The sequence below is a fragment of the Mycteria americana genome, chromosome 9 (assembly GCF_035582795.1).
Source record: "Mycteria americana isolate JAX WOST 10 ecotype Jacksonville Zoo and Gardens chromosome 9, USCA_MyAme_1.0, whole genome shotgun sequence".
Classification (NCBI taxonomy): domain Eukaryota; kingdom Metazoa; phylum Chordata; class Aves; order Ciconiiformes; family Ciconiidae; genus Mycteria; species Mycteria americana.
Window position 1 is genome coordinate 42491447 of NC_134373.1, and position 26626 is coordinate 42518072.

Genomic DNA, 26626 nt, shown 5'->3' on the forward strand with positions numbered 1-26626 from the left:
GCAGTGCCCCTGAGCAAGCACTTTGCTAATGGCGCCTGGCAAGATCACCACATGAAGAGGCCTCTAAGCGCAGTGTATCCCTACTGCGTCCTACACTTCCATCCCACCCCACACCTACACTGGCCACTGGAGGCACACGGAGGCCAGACAGCAACTCCAGCCAAACTAGCTCGGGAAGCAGGAGCGATGCATGCTGGCAGACAGGGTCTCCACGCAACCTAAGCATCCCCACTGGGAGGCCAGCTCAGCAGCTAGGATGCAAAACTTGGCGAAAACCAACGGACTGCTCCAGCAGGCAACCTGGGCCTCATCCTGCACAGCCCTTTCTGCAGTCACCCACACAGCCCACAGCAGCTGACGCACGCCGCTGCACCAGGCTCTCCTGCACAGTGCTCAGGAGTCTTATTCTCCCAGCCCCGTGTGTGTCCTCAGCTGCAGGCCTACAGCCACTAAGCTTAGTAAGTGACAAGAGGCAACACGACACTTTTTCAGCAATGGGCATGTCGAGAGCTTATGGGTGAAAATTTGAGACCAAGCGAACAAAGGGAACTTTGTGATTGCTGTTTACTACAGTCCACCTGATCAAGGAGAGGAGGTTGAGGAAGAGTTCTTTCTTCAGCTGCAGGAAGCATCACACTCACAGGCCCTGATCCTGATATGGGACTTCAACCACCCAAACATCTGCTGGAAAAGCGGCACAGCGAACTGCAAGCAGTCCAGGAAACTACAGGAATGCGTTGAGAACAACTTCCTAGTAGAGGTGATGGAGAGCCTGACCACAGAAGAGGCACTGTTGTACCTGTTGCTCACTAATGAGGAAGAACTTATTGAAGAGGTCAAGATTGGAGCTAGCCTGGGCTGTAGCAATCATCCTCTGGTAGAATTCTCAATGTTGAGGGGTACAGGACAGGAAAAAAATTAGAGTCAGTACCCTAAACCTCGGAAAGGTAAACTTTCAGCTGTTTAGGGCGCTAGTGAGTGGGATCCCTTGGGACACTGACCTCAGAGATAAAGGAGCGAACGAAAGGTGGGAGATATTTAAAGACATTTTTCTTAAGTTGCAAGACCTGTCAATCCCAACATGCAGGAAGTCAGGCAGGGGAGGCAGAAGGCCAGCTTGGCTAAGTTGAGACCTCTTTGCCAAACTAAAGCACAAAACCAAAATGCATAGGCAGTGGAGGCAGGGATACACATCCTGGGGAGATTATAGGGCTATGGCTCAGTAGTTCACAGAGGAGATCAGGAAAGCCAAGGCACAGCTGGAGCTGAACTTGGCTAGGGACGTAAAAAATAACAAGGGTTTCTTCAGGTACACAGGACAACAAAGGAAGATGAAAGAAACTGTACACCTCGATGAGCGAAATGGGAGACCTGGCTACAACCGACATGGAGACGGCTGAGGTACTCAACAACCTTTTTGCCTCGGTCTTCACTGGCAACTGCTCTAGCCACACCACCCAGTTCACTGAACTCAAAGGCAGGGACTGGGAGAATGAAGCACTGCCCCCTGTAGGAGAAGATCAGGTTCGAGACCATCTAAGGAACCTCAGTGTGCACAAGTCCATGGGACCTGATGAGATGCATCCGAGGGTCCTGAGGGAACTGGCAGATGAAGCTGCTAAGCCACTATCCATGATGTTTCAAAAGTCGTGGCAGACCAGTGAAGTTCCCAGTGACTGGAAAAGGGGAAACATAAGCCCCATTTTAAAAAGGGAAAAATGGAAGACCCAGGGAACTACAGGCCGGTCAGTCTCACCTCTGTGCCCAGCAAGATCATGGAGCAGATCCTCCTGGAAACTGTGCTAAGGCACATGGAAAACAGAGAGATGACTGGTGACAGCCAACATGGCTTCACTAAGGGCAAGTCGTGCCTGACACATTTGGTGGCCTTCTACAACAGGGTTACAGCATTGGTGGATAAAGGAAGAGCAACTGACATCATCTACCTGCACTTGTGCAAAGCATTTGACACTGTCCCGTACAACAACCTTGTCTCTAAAATGAAGAGACATGGATTTGACAGGTGGACCACTTGGTGGATAAGGAATTGGCTGGATGGTCACACTCAGAGTTGTGGTCAACGGCTCAATGTCCAGGTAGAGACCAGTAATGAGTAGTGTCCCTCAGGGGTCTGTACTAGGATCAGTATTATTTAACATCTTTGTCGGGGACATGGACAGTGGGATTGAGTGCACCCTCAGCAAGTTTCTGGATGACACCAGGCTGGGGGTGTGGTTGATACTCTAGAGGAAAGGGATGCCATCCAGAGGGCCCTTGACAGGCTAGCAAGGTGGGCCTGTGCAAACCTCAAGAAGTTCAACAAGGCCAAGTGCAAGGTCCTGCACCTGGGTCGAGGAAACCCCAGACATGATACAGGCTGTGCAACGAGTGCATCGAGAGCAGCCCTGCAGAGAAGGACTTGGGGTACTGGTGGATGAAAAACTGAATATGAGCCAGCAACGCATGCTCGCAGCCCAGAAAGCCAACCGTATCCTGGGCTGCATCAAAAGAAGCATGACCTGCTGGTCGAGGGAGGAGATTCTCCCCCTCTGCTCTGCTCTCATGAGACCCCACCTGGAGCAGTGTGTTCAGCTCTGGGACCCCCAGCATAAGAAAGACACGGACCTGCTCGAGCAGGTCCAGAGGAGGGCCACAAAGATGATCAAGGGCCTGTAGCACCTCCCCTATGAGGATAGGCTAAGAGAGTTAGGGTTGTTTAGCCTAGAGAAGAAAAGCCTCTGGGGAGAAATTATAGCTTCCAGTACTTAAAGGGAGCCTACAGGAAAGATGGGGAGGGACTCTTTATGAGGGAGAGTAGTGATAGGATGAGGGATAATGGTTTTAAACTGAAAGAGGGGAGATTTAGATTAGATATTAGGAAGAAATTCTTTACTGTGAGGGTGGTGAGAAATGGGAACAGGTTGCCCAGAGAAGCTGTGGATGCCCTATCCCTGAAAAGGAAGTATTCAAAGCCAGGCTGGATGGAGCTTTGAGCAACCTCACCTAGTAAAAAGTGTCCCTGACCATGGCAGGGGGGTTGGAACTAGACAATCTTTAAGTTCCCTTCCAACCCAAACCATTCTATGGTTCTATAATGCTTTGACTTTTTCCCCTGCCTCTTTCTGAAATGTCAAGTAAGACTGAGGAGAGCATGCCGCCAAGGGCTCCTGTATACTTACATCACTTGCAATGTCTCTAGAAGCTTTAGCAGACTTGATAGGAATGGCATCTGCCCGCATGTCGTAGCCCTTCTTCTTGTCCTCCTCCATCGCAAGCTTATACAGTTTCTGAAAGAAAAACAAGCATTCCACTCAAGCAACACTTCTTCCCAGGCCACCACCGTCCAGGGACGGACGCTTAACCCCAGCTCAAACACCTACCTCACTGAAGTTCACTTTGTTCTGCTGGGCTAGCAAAATACCAGGTGTATCCGGCATAATGTGAACACTGGTTTTATCTTTCTCCCAGGCTGATGTGTACGAGCGCTGAAAAAATGAGTACAACATGAAATAAGATCACGCAAGTACAGGGCAACAAACTCAAAGAGCAAATGAGCTCCACAAACTGAAGCTAGGGGCCTCTACTTTGCACTGACTCAGAAATGACGTTTCTTGTCCAAAAACTTTCTAACGCTTCACCCTTTGCCACGCTGCACCCAATCCCTGCTCCAGCCACACAAAAGACAATTTGATCTACCACAAGGAACACAAATCCCTGATGCAAGAGGATGCAATACCCGCCTTTAACCAAACCCAGGCCCTGGAAGGAGAGAGCCCAGAGTCCTGGGAAATGCACTCATTTCCTTCAGGTTGCAAACACAAGGAAATCTCACTTGGTTCATGATTTCAGAGTTGTGCTTTGCCAGAACCATAGGCATCGAGTCAGGAATGCTCGTGAATTTGATGGTGTCCGGGTGTTGCCGATACTTCTTGTCACTCAGGATGAGGCTCGCCCTCTTATTCTTCTCATCGTCCAGCGAACCGCTTGGGGACCAGCCAATGCCCCTCAGCCACAGAAGGTCAGACTTGTACACATTCTGAAAGGACAGGCAAGGACACAAAGAGGCTCAGCAACCTCCTTACTCCATGCAACCACTCCTCCTACCATGGCAAGCTCTGCCTAACAAAACACATTCCCCCAGGTCAACCCACCAGCCACCACAAAAGGGAATCCCATTAAGCTCAGCTCCCCACAACCTGGCTCCCCGTGCCTACAACTCTCAGCAAGACAGTACGGCCACAACACAGTCTCACTCTCACAGAATCGGCCTCGACCTCTCCTCCCCACCTGCACATTCTCCAACAGCAGAACAGAACACAAGAGAGACTTCTGCTTTGCACGCAGCCAGTAAAGAATAACTTACATCACTCTGAAGGTCGTACACTTTCCTGGCTTGTACAACATCGTTCTGGTCCGGCAGACACGTCCACCGATGCAGAGTGTGCTTGTAATCAATGTCGCTGACCAACTCCTGACATTTCTTGGCCAACACGATTCCCAGCATGTCCACTGGGCTACTGAAGTGTGTCTTTGTCTTCTCAAAGGCTTTCTTGTACTCCCTGTCACTCTGGATCTTGGCTACGTGCATCGACCACATCATCTTCGGGTCATCCTCTATGTTACGGGCCCCTATGTGGTGGCCAAGCTGCTTGCGATAGCCTTCTTTATACTTGTACTGCAGGGTTAAAGAAGCTCAATAAGTTGCAGGACAGCTGTTCTCCCTTCTGACACTGTTCTGTAGCAGTGCCCGTGAGCAAGCACTTTGCTAATGGCGCCTGGCAAGATCACCACATGAAGAGGCCTCTAAGCGCAGTGTATCCCTACTGCGTCCTACACTTCCATCCCACCCCACACCTACACTGGCCACTGGAGGCACACGGAGGCCAGACAGCAACTCCAGCCAAACTAGCTTGGGAAGCAGGAGCGATGCATGCTGGCAGACAGGGTCTCCATGCAACCTAAGCATCCCCACTGGGAGGCCAGCTCAGCAGCTAGGATGCAAAACTTGGCGAAAACCAACGGACCGCTCCAGCAGGCTACCTGGGCCTCATCCTGCACAGCCCTTTCTGCAGTCACCCACACAGCCCACAGCAGCTGACGCACGCCGCTGCACCAGGCTCTCCTGCACAGTGCTCAGGAGTCTTATTCTCCCAGCCCCGTGTGTGTCCTCAGCTGCAGGCCTACAGCCACTAAGCTTAGGAAGTGACAAGAGGCAACACAACACTTTATCCCTTGCCTCTAACTGGAATGTCCAGTAAGACTGAGGAGAGATTGAACTCATCTCCTTCCAGTAAGGGAACAGACCTGAACTACAGAACCACGCATAAGCAAGTAAATTCAGCTCCTGCAGAGCTAAGGCCTGAAAAGATACTCAGGGGCACAGTAATGACTGGCCTACAGTGACTGGACCTGCCCACAGAAAAGACATAAATTATAAATGCCCCAGTCATAACACAAAACTCGGTTTGGGTTTTCTTTCCTAATGTCCAGCTCAGCTATGTACCTGCAACATCAGGGGAGTAATGACTGGCAGTACGGAGGGCAGCACACCACCTCAAAAGTCCAGCCTGTTGCATGACAAGACCCTGCCACAAGCCCAGGAGGGACGCTGCTTTGGATTATGTCCATCACCCAGCTCCCACAGTTACTCTCCCCACACTGCCTACAAATTCCCATGCAACACTGCACACCCATAACTTGCAGGGACAGCTACAGGCAGACCCTCCAGAACCAACACATGTATGGACTGGCTGAATGGTAATGACAGGCAAGTGATGGGTTGCCTCCATTCGGCTAACGTTGCAAACCCTGGGCTTCATCTTCAAGCACCTGGAAACTGTCCGATAGGATGGGCTGCCAAGGGCTCCTGTGTACTTACATCACTTGCAATGTCTCTAGAAGCTTTAGCAGACTTGATAGGAATGGCATCTGCCCGCATGTCGTAGCCCTTCTTCTTGTCCTCCTCCATCGCAAGCTTGTACAGTTTCTGAAAGAAAAACAAGCATTCCACTCAAGCAACACTTCTTCCCAGGCCACCACCGTCCAGGGACGGACGCTTAACCCCAGCTCAAACACCTACCTCACTGAAGTTCACTTTGTTCTGCTGGGCTAGCAAAATACCAGGTGTATCCGGCATAATGTGAACACTGGTTTTATCTTTCTCCCAGGCTGATGTGTACGAGCGCTGAAAAAATGAGTACAACGTGAAATAAGATCACGCAAGTACAGGGCAACAAACTCAAAGAGCAAATGAGCTCCACAAACTGAAGCTAGGGGCCTCTACTTTGCACTGACTCAGAAATGACGTTTCTTGTCCAAAAACTTTCTAACGCTTCACCCTTTGCCACGCTGCACCCAATCCCTGCTCCAGCCACACAAAAGACAATTTGATCTACCACAAGGAACACAAATCCCTGATGCAAGAGGATGCAATACCCGCCTTTAACCAAACCCAGGCCCTGGAAGGAGAGAGCCCAGAGTCCTGGGAAATGCACTCATTTCCTTCAGGTTGCAAACACAAGGAAATCTCACTTGGTTCATGATTTCAGAGTTGTGCTTTGCCAGAACCATAGGCATCGAGTCAGGAATGCTCGTGAATTTGATGGTGTCCGGGTGTTGCCGATACTTCTTGTCACTCAGGATGAGGCTCGCCCTCTTATTCTTCTCATCGTCCAGCGAACCGCTTGGGGACCAGCCAATGCCCCTCAGCCACAGAAGGTCGGACTTGTACACATTCTGAAAGGACAGGCAAGGACACAAAGAGGCTCAGCAACCTCCTTACTCCATGCAACCACTCCTCCTACCATGGCAAGCTCTGCCTAACAAAACACATTCCCCCGGGTCAACCCACCAGCCACCACAAAAGGGAATCCCATTAAGCTCAGCTCCCCACAACCTGGCTCCCCGTGCCTACAACTCTCAGCAAGACAGTACGGCCACAACACAGTCTCACTCTCACAGAATCGGCCTCGACCTCTCCTCCCCACCTGCACATTCTCCAACAGCAGAACAGAACACAAGAGAGACTTCTGCTTTGCACGCAGCCAGTAAAGAATAACTTACATCACTCTGAAGGTCGTACACTTTCCTGGCTTGTACAACATCGTTCTGGTCCGGCAGACACGTCCACCGATGCAGAGTGTGCTTGTAATCAATGTCGCTGACCAACTCCTGACATTTCTTGGCCAACACGACTCCCAGCATGTCCACTGGGCTACTGAAGTGTGTCTTTGTCTTCTCAAAGGCTTTCTTGTACTCCCTGTCACTCTGGATCTTGGCTACGTGCATCGACCACATCATCTTCGGATCATCCTCTATGTTACGGGCCCCTATGTGGTGGCCAAGCTGCTTTCGGTATGCAGTTTTGTATTGGTACTAATTGAATGCAGAAACAACAATTATCACCTGTTTTCAAGCTGCAATTTAAATTTCTCTGTTGTTAATATAGTGGTTAACACTTTCGTATGTAATATATTTTAATTTTTTTTGTCTATTTTGCCAACATTTTTTTTGCATGTTTTTATTGCATGTCCAGAAGATATTAACTGATTTTTCTATAGTTATATACTACCTCATTTAAATTATTGTATTTATTCAATTAACTTTACACCATTAAGAATTATACAGCCTCTGGGGAGGGTAGCAATATAAGACTGTTAAAATCTTAGACCTCTCCTCCTTTTAAATAAAAATCATCTTTATCCAAAAGTGTGTACCAGCTCTATGCCCCACTATTATTTTCACTCCATAAGACTTACTTCACTAGCTATGTCTCTGGACGCCTTTGCTGACTTGAGGGGTATAGCATCAGGAGGAAGATCGTAGCCTTTCTTCTTCAGCTCTTCATATCCTAACTTGTAATGTTTCTGTTAGAGAAGGATTCAAAGTCATTATTGCAAATAAAGCTCCCTAGAGAGTTTTTCAATACTACAACTTTCCTCCCCTGATTCCTGAAAATAAAGTATGAGATTCCAAACACAGTTTCATTCATCAAATTAAATTCCATAGCTTGCTTTTAATAATGTGTATTTTGTAACTGATGATATAAAATATTTAAAAATTACTATCTGTTTGTTTTCTGATTAACTCATTCAAGATCAAAATTTTCTTTTACTTAGCATATTAATCTGAATGATTCATAGAGTCTTCTACAGAGGTGAATAATACAACCCCATGATTCTCTACACCCAATTTGAATTGCAATTATTTTTGTATTCTTGAGTTCTTATGATAGAGCTGCTAACATCTCTTTACCTTTGCATGTAGTCTATATTTTTTCCATTATAAGCAGGAATTTGATGTAAGTTACATAATCCTATGTCATTCTAAAGAGGCAATTCAATATAATCAGACACTTTAACAAGAATGACAGGCTTACTAAAAAGTACTGAACACATATCTACAATGTTATTATCATCAGTAGGGAGGAAAGAGAAAACTGCTAACTTGTGTTGAATATTTTCTTGGTATTTTTTATATTCTAGCAATTCCGCTTCCATTTTATATTTTAGCAGTTCCACTAGGGCTTCCCAGTGCATAACAATTTTCACAGGAAAAGATTACAGGTGTGCTTACAGCTGTTAGAATTGCAGAATTACTCTACTGCATTTTAAACTTGAGCCACAATGGGTAATTCCAAATTCCATAAAAGAAACATTGTAGAGACAAACTTACATCACTGGTGTTAATTAAGTTCGATTTAGCCAGCAAAATTTCAGGAGTATCAGGCATGATGTGAACCTGAGTCTTGTCCTTGTCCCAAGCTTCTCTATACAGTATCTGAAAAGAGACACAAACAAAAATACTTGGGCTGATAAAAGGCTCACATGCACAGCAGTCAATTCAGTTTACCTTTTCTCTACAGTAGCAAAGCAAAGATGTACTGTCTTGATGTTCTAAATGCAAGATATTAAAATAAAATAATACAATGACTTCTTGCTGAAATACAGCCTTTTTTTCTTCTTTACGTCCATGAAATGTCAAGGAAACACCATTATGACAATACATTTACATACTACATAGTAAAGGGTCTTATTTGCAGTTATTACTGAACAAGTTATACAGCACTAAAGACCCTAATCTTCTGAACAAGATGCAGTACTTCTTGACAACTGAGCAGTAAGGCACTGATCGTAAATGTTTTTAAGCACATGTTCCAATATGGAGATCTTTTTAACTAAATGTATACTAATGTATTCACTTATTGAATCACAAGTTGCTGTCTCTAGAGGCAACTTACATCACTTCTATTTTTGGCATTAGATTTTGCTAAAACGATATCCATGGCATCTGGGATACTTGTGAACTTAATAGTATCTGGGTGCTGCCGGTACTTCTTTTCACTCAGTATTTCAGAAGCTTTCTTGTTCTTTTCAGATTCCAAAGATCCTAAAGGACTCCATCCAAGGCCTCTGAGCCATTGTAGATCTGACTTATACAGATTCTGTTAAAGGAAAAATCAAAACCATAGTAGATTATTTCCCTGCTCATTTATTAAACCATATTAAAAGACTAACTGGTATTTTAGCTTCAATCTGATCTATACTGACATCAACAGAGAGTTATTAAATATACTTCTCAATAAGCAGTAAATATCTTACAAAAAAATAAATTAATTAAATCCAGAGGAAGCTTACATCACTCTGTAGTTCGTAGACCCTCTTTGCCTGGGTGACATCATTCTGGTCTGGCAGACAAGTCCAGCGGTGTAGCATGTGTTTGTAGTCTATATCGCTAACCAATTCCTGACATTTCTTCGCCAGAAGGAAGCCTAACATATCCACAGGCATATTAAACTTTGTCTTCCACTTTTCAAAATCTTTCTTGTACTCCCTCTCACTCTGCATCTTAGCTACTTGCATAGACCACAACATCTTAGGATCATCCTGTAAGCTGCGGAATCCAATGTGATGTCCCTGCTGCTTGCGGTAACCTTCTTTGTACTTGTACTAAAATTACAAAGATTGCATTATTGAAATTACAGTAAGAAACAGACAATGGTAAAATATATAAGCAAAATATCAATCTATTCACTCCGTTAAATGTTTCTCATTACCAATGAAATGAGCAACTTGTTATGGCACCTCATGTAAAGGTTTAGTAGCCCCTTGATTAATGTGCATCACTTTGTGTCAGTGAATGCTCTCCCTGGGAATGAACAGAGTCCCTGGAGAGGAAGAGTGCATTGCTGTAAGAATGGCCTCCTGTGCCATCTGATTCATATAGTCATACTGTTCAGAACTCCCACAGGCTGACACGCTGAAATATTTTGATGAGTAAAGTAATCAGCAATGAAAAATGCAGATGCTTAAGCATTGGAAACATTTCCCAATGATTAATAAAATCTCTTCCATAAATGCAGGAGTTGTATTCATACCAAGTGATGATAGCAGCAATACATGTGTCACCACATCAATTTCAGAGTCGTAAAGAGGATTTCTCAATATAGGCACTGGGATCAGCTGCTTGGACCAAATTTGCTGCTGCTCTGAAAATGTAACATCCAAAAGAGCAGACAACTCCTAACTTTCTATGACTGGCCACTTCATGGGCAGACCACAATCTTTGGAATTGTCAAGATGCCAGAGCAACCCTTCTTAAATTGTTTTCTTCACTGACAAGAACAGATCAGGAAAGAGTTTTGTCAGCAATTTTGCTTTTTGCTCCAAGCCACACCTTAGCAGAGAGGTGTATCTGGATCTAGGGCGACTGTAGGCTATAGCAACTAGATAAAGTGCCTGTCATATTGAATTAGAAATGTTGCTTACGTCACTTGCAATGTCCCTTGAAGCTTTTGCAGCTTTCACTGAAATCGCTTCAGGTGTGAGGTCATAGCCTTTCTTTATCATTTCCTCCCAGCCAAGCTTGTATAGTTTCTAAAATTGAAAACAATATTAATTAAAAAGTCTTAGTAATACATATGTCACCTTCTATTTAGATACGCTAATGATTCATATAACCAAATTCTGGTCACCTCACAGGCTTCAGTTATGAGAGAAGGGCTACTAGAATGGGAATGGAGAAATGGGAAACTGATAAGCAAGGAACGCAGGTCTTCCGAGTTTTAGGCTAGTGACCAAATAGTTTTTCTTTACTGCAGCAGCTTCCTACTACAGCTTATCTTGGGGATTTGAAACATATCTGGGGAATCTGAAATATATACATCTGGGACAACTGAAAACTTTTCAATTGGCTTAACAAAATTTTAATTAATAAGGCTGTATGTAGCCATTTAATAGTCAATTCAGTTTGTGCACAGTTGATTTTAAGTACCAGCACTTGCAAGTCAAAGATTGGCTGCTGAGCAATCATGCAAAGCAAAACCTAAGTATTTTATACTGGCACAATTGCCACTTTATCATATTTGAAAGCTGACAAAAAAGTCAGAATCACTGGATGTATTTCTTTTCCCATATGCTAAGTTAAAAATATACACAATGAACTTGTAATTTTATAGTAAGGAATTTTTAACATGATGGGTTTCTGTGGTAAGCATAGACTATGAGCTATGCAGATCCAGATTTCAAAAACAGGACTTGTATTTTCCATACATTATAATGTAATTTAGGCTGTTACTTTGCTAGCCTGAAGATGGTACTTAGTGCTACTCTGAAAATATTACTCACATAAAAATTCTTGCCTCTGTTCTAAATCCCCCATTCCGTTTCTTCTAACTTACACAACTTAATTACTTATTTTGAAATGGGAGGCACCTTTAAATTTGAAGAAAGGAGATACTAATTTAAAATGTAATAGGAAGTATTAAAAAACTCTACCTGACTGTAGTTCGCCTTGTTCTGTTTTGCCTGTAGAATATCTGGTGTATCTGGCATCACATGAACCTGAATTTTATCCTTCTCCCAAGCTTGAGTATAAGCATGCTATTGAAAAAAGTAACATCAGATGTGTTAGTACAAACGACAAAGGATGGCTTTCACCTTTCCATTTGCGCACTTTGGATATGAACAGGTAAGAAGACAAAGGTGCTGACTTAGATTTATTTTACTATGTAATGACCTAATCCAGAATCAGCTGAATTAGGATCCAGACTTGCTTCTAATGAAGTCCAACTATCAAGATTTTCAGGGCCAGTGATTTCTATATGAGAATGAGAAGAATAGAGGTTGGAGAGGTAGTAATGAGAAAAATGAGAAAAGATTTATTTAACCAATGCTATTTAACAGTAACTGAGTGTTTCAGTAAGAAAAAAAATGAAAAAAGAGGAACCTGTAAGTGGCAGTTGTTTTTCCCAGGGAAACACTGCTACATAAAGGTGGTGACAGAGACTTACAGACTGGTTATTGAAATGGATTATATGTGAATGTCTGCCCAATTTTCCCCATAAATACTCACTTTGTTCATTATATTTGCATTCTGCTTTGCAAGGACCATGTCCATGGCATCATTCTGTTTTGTAAAGGGGAACATGCTGGGATGCTGGCGGTATTTCCGATCGCTTGCAATTTCTGTGGCTTTCTTAGATTTCTCCACATCCAGAGAACCAGCAGGACTCCAACCGATACCCCTGAACCACTCATTGTAATCCTGCTTGTACTCATTCTGCCGAACACAACACAAAAGGAAAGTTTACAATTTACAAATGGCTCACACAAAAGAATTCTGTTGTTTCCAAAACACAGCCATAATGAAAAAACAGGAAAAAAAGTCACAGCTGTGAATGACAGAAGGAAAAGAGAAACTTACGTCACTTTGTATCTGGTTCATGTTTCTGTACAGTTCTAAACTCATTGCATCTGGTAGAAGCATGTAGTTGTGAATCAGTCGTTTGTAGTTAGTATTGGTTACACGATCTTGCGCCTCCTTAGCTGCCACGATGCTGAGCGTATCAGAAGGCGTTTGGTAATGTGTCTTGCTCGTCTCATAAGCTTTCTTGTATTCACGATCAGACTGCATCTTAGCCACTTGCATATAATGGACAAGTTTGGGATCATCCTGAAGGCTGCGGAAGCCTACAAGTTTTCCCTTGTCTTGTTCGTAACCTAATTTGTATTTATACTGTAAAGAGAACAGAGACAGCAACTTCAATTCTACTTTATTTGTTTAATAAGCAATATCTATCTTGTAAGGAAAAAAACCCCAAAACTTAGATTAAAATAAGATTTTTACATTGTTAAGAAAACTTCACAAAGCATATAGAGGTGGTGGTTTTGTCCACCTACTCTTAGGGTGCACCCTAAAGCAAAACAGATGTCTAACATCCCTTTTAAAAGCTGTATATTTAAAACACTTTCTTAATAAATTAAATTTCCTTACCATAATTTATTTTGCTCCTGGATAAGGTTCAATGTAACCTGGCATTCAATTGCTTTCTAATCTCATGACAAATGACACAATAAAACATACTGACAGAAAGCAAAAGGCAAAAGAACACATAAGATCTGGTTTACTGAAGACAGTTCTTTGGAAAAAGTGCACTTTTAATTCTTTTCACACTATAGTTTAGAGATACCCATATTAGCTCTAAGATGAGCTATCACAAACACTAGAACCAGGGTACATTAACCCACACAGTTCTCTGTGACTATTGCTATCCTCCTTCCAATATCCAGCTTAGGTAACTATTTTTGTGGTGGTCTGCATCATACTCAGAATACTTGAGTTCATATCTAAAGACTAACCATAAAGTCAAAGACCTAATCATCACTTCCATTAGGTTCACTTGTTCAAATGATTAAAAAACTTCAAGACACTTCCCAAGACATTTTGCATTTGTTTAATAAAACCAATAGTTCAAATTCTTAATCCCTTCGTCAATCTCTAGTCAACCCCAGACAATGAACTACACAGACCTAGCATCAATTCCTTTTTCCTTCACTGCTTACTGCTTGGAGAGAACAAGGAATGGAAGTATCTTCCCCTCAGACTTAGTAGAGTGGCAGAGCAAATTGACTTTGCGGTGGCAGCAACATCCCCTATGTTGTCAAAAAAAAATGGTGGGCTAGATAGCATGTCCTTAGGCCCTAACTTCACCCCTCTCTCAGGCTGGATTTGCCCCTGCCACAGCAAATCCCTCATCACTGATACACAAAGGATTTCAGAATGGTCCTGATTCCAGAAGCTTGTATTCTCTGCACCAAGAAATTTAATGGGACTTTCACCAAAGGAATAAAGATAACTGTACTACAGCAGTAAAAATAATTTAAGTCCATATCTGTTCTTTTCAAATATTTCTAAGAATGATCTCTGAACATTCTGTCTAAACTACCAATATACAACATATGTTTATAAAGTATCCAAGCACCATCACACTGAGGAATGAACTGCCTTATTTTTTTTCTAAGAGTCCCTCATATATCTCCTTACCTTTCTAATAAAGAAATTGTTCTTTAACCCTGTCAGAAAATGTATTAGAATATACATCGAATATGTCAGAATTATTTACAAGAAAGAGAATAAAGGGACTTCATATAATTGGCATATAAAATTGAATTGTGTCAAGAAATGAATGTTTTACAATATCTGAAATGGATAATTTTTTCTTTCAAGAACTTACATCACTAGCAATATCCCTAGAAGCTTTGGCAGCTTTAATAGGGATAGCATCAGCTCTGAGATCATACCCTTTCTTCCTAGATTCTTCAAATGAAAGTCTGTACATTTTCTGTGAAAAGAAAGAAAAGAAACATCCTTTAAAAAAGAAAAAGACACCACACTTAAATAAAACTCTATTAATTTTATATGATAACTTGAAACACAGACTATTCATGCGTTTAACACTCCTTGAACAGTTGTTTAAGGCACTCAGGCACACAGAGAGATGAATACTCCTTCAAAATTAACTCCATATATCAATGCAGCTGGACTGCACTATAATTAGTAACAACAACCTATAACAAAAGAGCAACAAATTGCATTTGTTTCCCACATGCATAAATATTGGTGAAAAGTTACATCTATAAGTATGTCAGCTTTTAAAATATGAGATAAATATGTCTATTTCTGTGCACATTAAAGATGTGCACAATTACAAACAATACTTTATTTAGCATATCCAGATTTAACAACTGGCTACTGAAAAACTGGCTGTAATACCATCTGTTACCAAAAGATTAGGTTCAATCTGCAAGAAAGAATTTTGAATGCAGTACAAAACTTTGTGTATGGGGAAATAAAATAATAAATACAGTAACAAACATGGATAGTACTCAAACCCTACTATTTGGTTAGTAACTATTATATTTTAATGACCTACATGTGAACACTTCATAATTTGACTATAAAGACTATGGCTTTTTCTTGGCAATTTTTGGTATTTAATTTTGGGGAAGGAAGTGGGAAAAAGGAAAATTAACAGCTTTTTCTGAAATTACTACAGGTTAGCAAAGTGAGAATTAGGGAGACTTTCGTATGCTGTCATCTCACTTACTCCTAATAAAAAAAAAAAAAAAACCAATGTCATAGTCTTACAAACAGTACTCACATCGCTTAAATTAAATGCATTAACTTTTGCTAAAGCAATCTGTGGAATATCTGGTGTGATGTGAACTTTCTTTTTGTCTTCTTCCCATGCTTGTTTGTACTTGTGCTGGAAGGATAAAAAAAAAAAAGATATGTCAACATAAGCGAAAAACCAAATAAAACAATTTAATTGTTTATAAATTGTTAATAAAATTGTTTATAAATTGTTAATAAAATTAAATACAACCATTTAAAATAATATTTCCTATTTGAAATATAACCTTTCTTACAATGATGCAACTACTAACATGGTAGGAACATTTCCCTTTTTATTTTAGCACTTTAAAGGAGCGTGAATCAGGAATAGCTCTTATGAAGTTAATTGTGTGAGGCCAAAATAAGAGTGGAAAAAATATCAACCTTGCTAGGGTATTTTATTCTTGTCTCTTGCCCAGCACTGTATTCAAGCACACTGAACAGCAGAAAACAAGAGGTTTCAAAATGTACTGGGTCTGGTTGGGATGGCATCACTCCTCTTCACAGAAGCTCAAAGAGTGCTGTGTTTTAGATTTGTGACTAAAACAATGCTGAGAACACGCTCATGTTTCAGCTGTTGCTGAACAGTGTCTGCACAGTACCAAGGCCTTCTCTCTTTCTCACTCTCCCCCCGCAGTGAATAGACCGGGTGGTGTGCAAGAGGTTGGGAGAGGACAGAACCAGGCAGGTGAAGCCAACTAACCAAAGACATATTCCATGCCATATAACGTCATGCTCAGCAAATAAAAAGGGAGAGGAGGGGGCTTAGGGAGGTCAGACATCTTTTGCATGGGAACTGGCTGGGCATCAGTCTACCCGTGGGAGGTGGCAAGTGATTGCTTTTGCATCACTTGTTTTGTTTTGTTTTCTTTCTCTCTTCTTCCACCTCTCCTTTGCTTATTAAATATTTTTTATCTTGACCCACAAGTTTTCTTGATTTTACTCTGCCTTTCCTCTTCCCCACTGGGGGAGAGGGGAGGAAGTGAGCGAGTGGCTGCGTGGTGCTTAGCCGCCTACCGGGGTTAACCCGCAACTAAAAGCCAAGTCAGTAGGTACAAAAAAGAAATTGTTAGAGGTGGAAGATGATTAGTTTATCTCCTGGAAAGTAAGTATCAGTTGAGAGAAGTAATAGAGCTTTACTTAGAGGAAATAGAGCTAATGAAAGTGCATATAAGATTCTGATTGTCCCTGTAACTACAACACAAATGAACTCTAGACATTTCTAAAGAACACCAGCGGATTACATCAGTTCAGCAGGAGAATCAGAAAATAAATGTCTCATTAGAAAAGCATTCACATCATGCAGTAATTTCATATTAATGTAACAGGCGTTGGATGAAACAGACTATACATTTAAAAGTCTAAATTCTATTTCCGAAAGGGATCACTCCAGTATTTTTAGCCCCCACATTTAAAATGCTAAAAGTCTATAATCAGTTATCTTGGGTAAACTTTATTAATAAAATGTGACCCCCAGGTCTGCCTTTACATGTATTTCTTAGAAATATTAGGGTCATTCTTTGCTTTCAGGTGTATCAAAGGTCTATTAAGATGAAATACAATTACAGTCAAGCATATTCATTAGCTGCCAAAATTGATGATTTCCAAAGCTATGCACACAGTAAGATTGACTATTACATGAGGTATAGTTTGTTTCTTACTTGTGCAAGCTTAAATGAATTTTGATGAACACTTTCTTACCTCATCCATGATTTTAGCATTATTTAAAGCTAAGACCATGTTCATGGAATCCATAGGAACAGAATACTTCAACTTGTCTGGATGCTGGCGATACTTCTTTTCACTAACAATTTCCATCGCTTTTTTGTTCTTCTCAGCTTCCAGGGAGCCCAGTGGCATCCATCCAACACCCTTCATACTTTCATCATATTCTGCTCTGTATTGATTCTAGAAGCAGGAAGAAAAGAAAATAATCAGATGCATGAAAAAGTCTGTAAATCTTGACACTTCTTTCTGTGTTTAATTAATATTAGATTTTGAATGCACTTACTCTAAAAAGAGGCAAATGGTATCAAGATGCATTCAAGGTTTATTTAGAAACACATTTGTTACAGTGGTGTCTATTTTATTACTCTGCCTTTTATACAGTGTTCGGATCCTCCTTATGACTTATATAGATTGCTTGCATGAGATTACTTGCTAAGGCCCTCTTGAAGAAGACGATTATCTTGAACCACTATACTGAGAAAAAAAGGCCCTCTTCTCTAGAGATTAAATATCCCAGAAAATCTGAGAATATAGCTACTTAGCTGGTTTCCCCTTCTTCTGACAAGGTATCTTTTTAGAAGTACAAGATAAAACTATTAATGAAAAGTGAAGCTTTTCCTGTCTTGGCCTGCACACAAGTATTGCTCCCAAAGGAAGAGCCTGATGGGAGAGGTAAGCAATAAATATCCATTTTACTTTATACAGAAAATTACTTATTTCTGAACCCAAATTCTTTCACAATAGGTGTAATTTAATATTTCAGAGTCTTAGAAAAATGCAACGGCTATCATTGCTGAATGTCTCATTTCATTTACTACATTTTAGTATATAACTGAGCTAATTCACTAAGAAAATAGTACTATTTACCTTACAGTATGCTTTCATAAACTAAGCATCATTGTATTCATAATGCAAAGGTTGAAGAATCTCTCACTTACATCACTTTGTATCTGCATCATGTTTTTGGCTAATTCAAGGCTCATAGCATCAGGCAAAACATTGTAGGTATGGATCAAGTTTTTGTAGTTTGCATTTGTAGCCACTTCCTGTGCTTTCTTGGCTGCCACAACACTGACCATGTCAACTGGAGTATGGAAATTAGTCTTTGCCTTCTCATAATCTTTTTTGTATTCACGATCAGATTGCATCTTAGCCACTTGCATGAAGTGCACCAGCTTGGGGTCGTCTTCAAGGCTGCGGAACCCAATATGTTTTCCTTTCTCTTTTTCATAGGCTAGTTTGTATTTATACTGACAGCAGGAAAGAGAAAGAACAGCAAAAACTTAAATAAAAAAAATGAACTATTAAGCTCAGTTTTGAAAACATAGAAAATACTTGTTCTTTTTCATCACAGGAGCTCAGGTTTAGTCATTTAAACATACTCAGTCTTACAAAATAGCCCATTGAACACAGGCACATGAAGCTCAGCAGCTTGCTGAACAAAGAGCAAAAGAGCACAATTCAGTGTTATTCCACTGGAGAGCAAGTACTGCAAAGGTTTATCCCATCAAGCATATAAATGAGACCTAGACAACTCAAGATGCTTGAAAAAACACATTTACGCAAAACAGAGCACTGCAAAAACATTCTGACTGTCTTTGTAGCTGCTCTGAGTACTATCACGCAATCAAACTTACATCACTTGCAATGTCTCTGGAGGCTTTGGCTGCTTTTATTGGAATAGCATCTGGCTGCATGTCATAACCTTTCTTCTTGTCTTCCTCCCATCCAGCTTTGTAAAGTTTCTAATGTAAAATGTAAAAGAGAACAGGTACTCTATTATGAAGGCAGAACTACTGAAGTACCCTACATCTGAATTTAAATATTTTTTAAAAAGACATAAAAATTACACCAATTTTTGATCTACGCAACAGAGACTGAATGCCCGCTGTGAGTATGGTAACTCACATTACTCATTGTGATCTGGTTCACTCTTGACTGCAGAATTTCTGGAGTATCTGGCATAACGTGAATGCTGGTCTTCTCTTTGTTCCATTTATCGGTGTAGAGCCTCTGCAATTACAAAGTAATATTTAGCATTGAAAAGACATTGCACTCATAAAATAAGAGTTTGCTTTTGTTTTGCTCATTTGCAATAAATAATAGTGTACACTACAGTAAAGTTCCATAAGCACTACAAATAATCTTCACAAATGTAACTGCCAAGTGGCAATATTATATTCCTCCTCTTTCTTTAGTACTTTGAGACATTTGCAAAGTATGTTTTGATAACTAATAAATATTGAAACTGGAAATTTTCAGTCTGCATTCTCTCCTGCTTTAATGCAAAGCATAAATTTCTTTTTTTTCACACACCCTCTTTCCATGGCAAACATAGAATAAGGATCAGTGGTGTCCCAGATAACTAGGGACAAATTTAAAGAACTCCACTTTTCAAGGAAACTTGTACAAAACTGACAGAATTTCAGGGTTTTTTCAACTCACTGGTTATGAATACTACTTCCTGCAGTAAAAGAGCAAAGGTCACCAACGCACTATAAATCTGGAGAGGACATCTTTAATCCCATACACAAAAGAGAAATCTTTGATCTTTATAAACAGAAAATGAAACTCCGTTAATTAATACAGTCTGAGGCTTCCATCATCTCTCAGTGTCCAGTCTTAACCAAGCAAACCACTATGCCCATTTGAAATTCTAATGACTTCAATTCTAATGACCCAATCTCTGGCTCAGTCATGATCATCTGAACAAATTCTCACCTTATTCATGGTCTTGGCATTTTGCTTAGCTAGCACTTGTTCCATTGCATCCATTGTAATAGAATACTTCAGCTTGTCTGGGTGCTGGCGATACTTCTTTTCACTGAGAATCTCTGTAGCTTTTTTGGCCTTTTCTACCTCCAGTGACTGAAGTGGTATCCAGCCAACTCCTCTCAACCAGTTATTAAAGTCTGCTTTGTACACATTCTTTTAAAAAATAAACAAGGAAAAACAAAGTGAGACAAGGAAAATTAAAATTCCCATATATATAAAAACAGGTTAGGCCTTAAAACTTCTCCTGGTCATTCTTTTTTGAAGGAAAATTTAGACAAGCCTGTTATAACTGCTAGTGTTTTCCAAATTCTTAGCATGACATTAACAGCTATTGATGTGTTAGGGATAAAGAAATTCTTTTCACTAAACCAATGTGTAGAACTCACACTACAAACCAAATGCACAGACCTTAGAACAAATTTTGAGTGGTAAATATGAAAATCTGACAAAAATATAATAATTTTTAAAAATGACACTCTTGTTTGTTAGTAGACGCAGTTCGCAGTAGAATTAATTCAGAGAAATTGTTTCAGCAACTTCTCCTTAATGGCCTGGTTCTGCACAATCTTGAAGACACCATTCCTATACAATCATACTTTATAACATGGCTTTTAGAGCAGATAAAGGTACAAAAATGCTGTGAAAATAAAACCTGTTCCTGAACTGCAGTGTTAGAAGTAACAGAGAATATCAGAGTCTGAGAAAAAGACCACATACTGTCATAGCAAGTGTATACAGGGCAAAATTTGTCCTCAAGTACCACGCTTCTCTCCTTGCAAACATCCTGAGTTAGACAGCCAAGCAAGCTCAGCCATCTCAGCAAGGCTAGGTAAAAATACAATGGGGAAGCAAAAAACTCGAGATGAAAATTTCCATATTTGAAAAGAACAGTTTCTAAAGGTCAGATCCTCTATCTGTTGGCCAACGGGAACACGCACATTATTCTCTCCAAACAGCACTTAGAATCTGAAGAACACTTTCAATCAGACTATTAACGTTTTTAGGAATTTCAAATTTTTTCAATTTTCAAATTTCAAATTTGTCAGAGGACTGTTAAATAATGCAGATTAAACTAAATACTTTCTGGGTAAACAAGCAGACCCTAAAGTTACACTACTGAAAAAAATTGAAAATTAGTTGCAAAACTTAATGGAAACTACAAAGCTTTTTTATGAATCCTTATCATGCATGGCATATGCATCTGTTGGAGGACAAAGGCAGGAAGGAAAAGTGAACAAAATAAATAAATCTCAAATCCCTAGGTATAATACAAACATACATAATGTATATCTTCAGTAAACTGAAATAAAATATAGTCAGAATTTAGACTCTGTACATAACCTACAATCTCTGACAATACAAGTAATAATCACAGTAGTAATTCATTATAATTACAAATCCAACTACAAAAATACACAAATTAGAAAAAACATGTTCATTTGCTGAGAATTAGCCAAATATGTAGAGATACAAAGAAAGTTGTTACTTGCTAGGTAAGTTCTCCAGAATTTATCAGCTACACATAATTCTGATAATCTTTGGAAAATACAGGGTTCCAGACCAGACATTTACACGTCAATCTACTGTTAATCCAATATAGTTCATTTTTTAGCCTTAAAAGGTTAATAATGTAACACAGTCATTCTGAGAAGTAAAAAACGAGTTGATTAATCATTACATACATCACTCTGAAGCTGCATCACATTTCTTGATAGCTCCAGATTCACAGAATCAGGCAAGAGTGTATAATGGTGAATTGGCTGTTTATAGCCAGCGTTTGTAACCGCTTCCTGGGCTTTCTTGGCAGCCGTCACGCTGAACATATCCAAAGGAGTATGATATTTGGTCTTGGTGACTTCATAATCCTTCTTGTATTCACGATCTGATTGCATTTTGGCCACGTTCATGTAATGAACAAGTTTAGGATCATCCTGCAGGCTACGGTATCCAACCTGTTTGCCTTTATCTTTCTCATATGATTCCTTGTACTTGTACTAGAGACAAAGGAAAAGAAAGCCTTACCCACTTTGGAAAGAGCAAACACACTTTTGATAATTTTTATACTTTGAAACTCAATATTTTAACAACTGCAGTTCATTCTACAAACTCATAAATTGTTTTTCAGACAGCACAGGATTATTGAGGTCAAAAAAAGAAGAGGATTGCTGGATTTCTCAGCTTGTCTTGACCCCTGGTATAGATCTAAATCTAGACATGCAGTTACATGCCCTCCCTCACCATTGCCTCTGCCATATTATATTTTACTGCCATAGACTTCTAACTCCCAGGAACATTCAGCTTTTAATTAAAAGACTAGCATAATAATATATTATTGAAAAGCCCAAGACTATCAAACAACTGGATATCCCAATGTTTGGCTATTGGGGGGAGGCATGTTTAAGCGGGGAATGGAAGTCATTTGCAGCCTTTTGCTAAAGTTAGTGAATTTATTTCTGTGTTCCAAATCTCCTTTCATAGCTTGTGTCAGATGGCACACAAAGCTTTACTGTTGCCAGTTGACGGAGCTGCCTGAAAGCTGCCACATTTCTGTACAGCTTGTGAATGCTAGAGAAGCAGAAGTACAGGTCTCCAGCAACTAAGAATACAGCATAGGTAAATCATAACAAAGGAACTTTTGAATAAGCTGGTGAATACTTGAAGTACATACAACAAACAGCCCCAGCTCACCAGTGTTCACGCGCGTTACAACACATTTCCAAAGACACAGGTTTTTTCAGAGGTTCATGTAAATATCTGAATTCACTTGTTATTTCACAGTATCATAAGAGTTTAAATTCTCAGAGTTAAGTATCTCTATACCATTACACATATATAGCATATGCTCTGTAGCATAATATGCTACAGAAAGCTGTAATGCAGTAGATGTATGTATTCCACTTCATGTAAATTATACTTACATCACTTGCAATATTTCGAGAAGCTTTAGCAGCAATAATAGGAATGGCATCTGGTTTCAGATCATATCCTTTGGCAATGGTTTTCTTCCAGTCTGCTTTGTAGTTAGCCTTATAGGGAAAAAAGGTATAAGTTCACAATGTTAGGAGTAGCAATTTTAACAAAGTTGTTTAAGCCCATGTTTTTGTTCCAGTTATAGGAGTCAAAAATATTCAGTTTAGTCGGTGGAATTTCAGGGAAAAAGGTTAACCTGTACACAAACTACAGTTATATTATGATAAATAAATCTACTATAAAGATAGGAGAGTCCTTCAAGACAATCAGTTTAATTCATGTAGCTAAATCATTAACTCTATAAGCATTATTTGCAATTTTTATGTGGAACAACTCCATCAGTAGCATTTTTGCCCTTGCCTAAGCAAACCCCTTTTTCATTTGACTGAACCTTCAGAAATTTTTTCCCATTAGCTTCAAAAGCAGGCCTTGTTGTCTTAAGTGACTGAAGAAAGCTGGCTGATTTTTTGTTAGCAGTTAGCATCTGGACAGACTAATAGTATTTCAAGGCTTTCTACAGGATGGGATTAAAAGAGATGTCAGCTTTCACCTAGTTCCTGGAGGCCTGATAATGCCACCAAAAAATTTAATATCACGAAGGCAATAAAATTGATACTATCAGAGGAGATCTTTACGGTGTTGAATGGATGTAAGAAGTGATGGAAAGCAGGCAGACTAGTAGCTGAATGGCAGAAAAAGGCATTACTATCTTTCCACTGGATGAGTTAATTTTCTTTGAAAGCCCAGCAGCAGGAAGCAACACACAGAGAACTTGTACTGCTTGCCTATGCAATGTGTTTTACATAAAAGTAGATGACATAAGTCTCCAAACCTATAGGAATTTGAATAGTAAGTCATGCTGGTTTTTTTCATTCCATCTATCCAAGTAGTTTGGCAATAAAGCACTGAAATGTGTTCATGTTCATGAGTGCTCAGACAGTTTAAAAATTTGCTTAACAAGCACAAAACTCATTGACTTCTAGAAGTAAAAGTTAAGCTGAATTCAGAGCTTGTGCATTTCTATATTCAATATCATAGCACAAATAAATAAAAGGGTTTTTTTCTATTAAGTAAATGATAAATAAATATGTTATTGAACAAACTATTGGTTATATACTCACATCACTCAAATTGAAGGCGTTGACCCTGGCTTGAATAAACTGCGGAACATCAGGATCCAGGGTGTATTTGTGTTTTACTTCTTCACCCTTTTGCTTATATGCTATCTGCAAGCAAAAATAAACAAATTCTTGTTGACAAGTACAAGGTAGGTAATAGTGTTAACACATAGAGACAATGCAACAATGCTTAATTCTTACCAACAGATTGCAATTTTACTATTATTACAGTTTTTAAAATTTAAAGGTTTTTTTAGATGGAATATCAGACAGTAACATAAATCATAAATATGGTAAAAAAAATTAAAATCACTATATCACATTAATAATGAAAAATTTCTTACATCACTCAATTGCTTGGTGTTGTGCTGCGCTAAAACCATTGGTATTGAATCTGGTATACTTGTAAATTTGATGGTGTCTGGGTGCTGACGGTATTTCTTTTCATTTAATGCCTCTCCAGCCTTTTTAGCTTTTTCAACATCCAGAGAACCGAGAGGACTCCATCCAATACCCTTGAACCAGCTGTTATACTCTTGTTTGTATGCATTCTGAAGGAGAGAAAGCCAACATGGACCAAGATTTTCCCACAGAAGTGTAAGAATTCTGTTTAAAACAATAATCACATAGTCTAGCTAGTGTGTTCTACATTAGCAAGAAATATTTATAAATTCTTGAAAAGAACACAGATATTTTTTATGCTTCTCTGTGATTTCATAAGGAAGAAAATGAGCTATTGTATTTTTGATTCAGGATTAATTTCCTATAAACTGTAACATCCTTTCAGTATTTACTAACCTTCCTTCTCTTTTACCCACGTGAAAAATTTCACCAACCTTCAATTCTTAATAACTTCTAAACTACCATATGGTGACCGTTTAACATGGTTTAATTTGTTCTGTGTTTCAGCAGACTCTGTGAGACTTGGCCTTACACAAAGGTCCACAGAGCAAAGGCTCAATTTTTGGTTTTCTTCCTACAGTTTCTCCTACAGTAAAATATGCAGAATTCACAGACTGCAAGTGAAAAATTTATCCTGGCTACAAAATATGCAGAAGGTTATTCCATATAAACATTCAGACAGGGTTAATGCCCAGTCTGAATGCAAGGATATTGTGGACACTCTTTTTTAAGACCCTTCTGTGTTCTAACTCTAAAATGAGTGGTCCTCCATAGGGACCCATACAAAGTCAAATTCCACAGTATACAAAGAGGTGCAGAGTGCGACCATGCACGCCCAGTCAACCATTTAAAACTCTCTATCTGCAAGAAGGACCAAGAAGGTCCTAGGAGAGATCTCCTATGCTAGAGATAATCCAGAATGTATTTCTAATAATATCAATAGTTACATTTTGTCCACTCCTTCATCCTAAATACTTAATAATAGTCCAACCACACTATCATATCTATCTCATGTGAAGACAAAGCAACTTAAAAGAAGTCTTAAAGAATAAAACAAAATTATGTTAGTTGCAAAATAAAGTTTTCTGACGAAATGTGAAAAAAAAGTGCATTTGAATACAATATTCCAGAAGTCTGCTCTCCACTGATAGGCCAACATCAAAATCCTGTTGAGTAGAACTCACCTGGAATTTGGTATTTCTAAATGCCACCATCATCTGATAAAACTTCTAACAATTTTCCCCAAGACATAAGAAAAACAGACCATTCCCATACAGTGGGGGCAATTTTCATTGAATATAAACTCGTATTTTATTTTTCACAGTGTGCAGGAAAACATCCATGAAATTGCAATCATTGAAAAACTTACGTCACTCTGAATTTGCATCATGTTCTTTGCAAGCTCAACATCCATGGCATCTGGCAGGTAAGTGTAGTGATGGATCAGATTTTTGTAGTGCGCATTAGAAGCTACATCCTGAGACTGTTTAGCAGCCTGGATGCTGTACATGTCAGGAGGCGTGTGATAGTTAGTCTTGGTCTTCTCATAGTCTTTCTTGTACTCCCGCTCAGACTGAATCTTTGCTACATTCATGTAGTGGACAAGCTTAGGGTCATCTTGCAGGCTTCTGAAACCAACCTGTTTTCCTTTAGCCTTTTCATATGCTTCTTTGTATTTATACTAGAAACAGAGGAAAGAGATCAAATGTACGGTGGCATGGCTATTGATGTTCACACTAACGCAAAAGAGAAGCTAAGCTCTCACGTCTTTCATTGGAAAAAGAAGCTGCAAGCAGCTCAGAAAGATAAGCTCTCCTAAATGGCACACCCAGCGACTGTACCTACATTAGCTTTTTTTGCTCCACCTGTACACAACAGGTTACACACACCACAATAAGATTGATCAACATTAGCTTTTCTTGTAAGGAAGGGAAAACATTTCCTAAGTATTCCTGTGTTGAAAGGTGCATGAAAAATATCAGAGTAATTGAGACAATCCTTCTCAGTCATTTGAAAGCAATAGCAAACAAGTGGAATATGACTGGACAGCTTCCTCTAGTTATATGAAGCCACTGAAACATCCCACTTCATACAATTTGCAGTATAAGGCCTTCTGAATCATGTATAAGCCATACTCCACTGTGTAACGAAAAGCACCCTTAGCACGTATTGTCTCACAG

At 39.9% G+C, this 26626-nt stretch overlaps 1 protein-coding gene across 1 annotated transcript in view; it reads right to left on the reverse strand.

Moving 5' to 3' along the window:
* NEB (nebulin) overlaps positions 1-26626 on the reverse strand; it is a 128945-nt gene that overhangs the window by 80759 nt on the left and 21560 nt on the right. Inside the window, exons 24-51 of the mRNA XM_075511693.1 lie at positions 25816-26127; positions 24389-24595; positions 24048-24152; positions 22875-22982; positions 21639-21950; positions 19903-20109; positions 19090-19194; positions 18819-18926; positions 18120-18431; positions 17155-17361; positions 15440-15544; positions 14513-14620; positions 12703-13014; positions 12352-12558; positions 11775-11879; positions 10767-10874; positions 9636-9947; positions 9239-9442; positions 8674-8778; positions 7758-7865; positions 7063-7374; positions 6532-6735; positions 6080-6184; positions 5879-5986; positions 4364-4675; positions 3833-4036; positions 3381-3485; positions 3180-3287 (exon numbers count right to left, since the gene is read on the reverse strand). Coding sequence (XP_075367808.1) covers positions 3180-3287; positions 3381-3485; positions 3833-4036; positions 4364-4675; positions 5879-5986; positions 6080-6184; positions 6532-6735; positions 7063-7374; positions 7758-7865; positions 8674-8778; positions 9239-9442; positions 9636-9947; positions 10767-10874; positions 11775-11879; positions 12352-12558; positions 12703-13014; positions 14513-14620; positions 15440-15544; positions 17155-17361; positions 18120-18431; positions 18819-18926; positions 19090-19194; positions 19903-20109; positions 21639-21950; positions 22875-22982; positions 24048-24152; positions 24389-24595; positions 25816-26127 — 5115 coding nt within the window. The remainder of the gene's footprint in view (positions 1-3179; positions 3288-3380; positions 3486-3832; positions 4037-4363; positions 4676-5878; positions 5987-6079; positions 6185-6531; positions 6736-7062; positions 7375-7757; positions 7866-8673; positions 8779-9238; positions 9443-9635; positions 9948-10766; positions 10875-11774; positions 11880-12351; positions 12559-12702; positions 13015-14512; positions 14621-15439; positions 15545-17154; positions 17362-18119; positions 18432-18818; positions 18927-19089; positions 19195-19902; positions 20110-21638; positions 21951-22874; positions 22983-24047; positions 24153-24388; positions 24596-25815; positions 26128-26626) is intronic.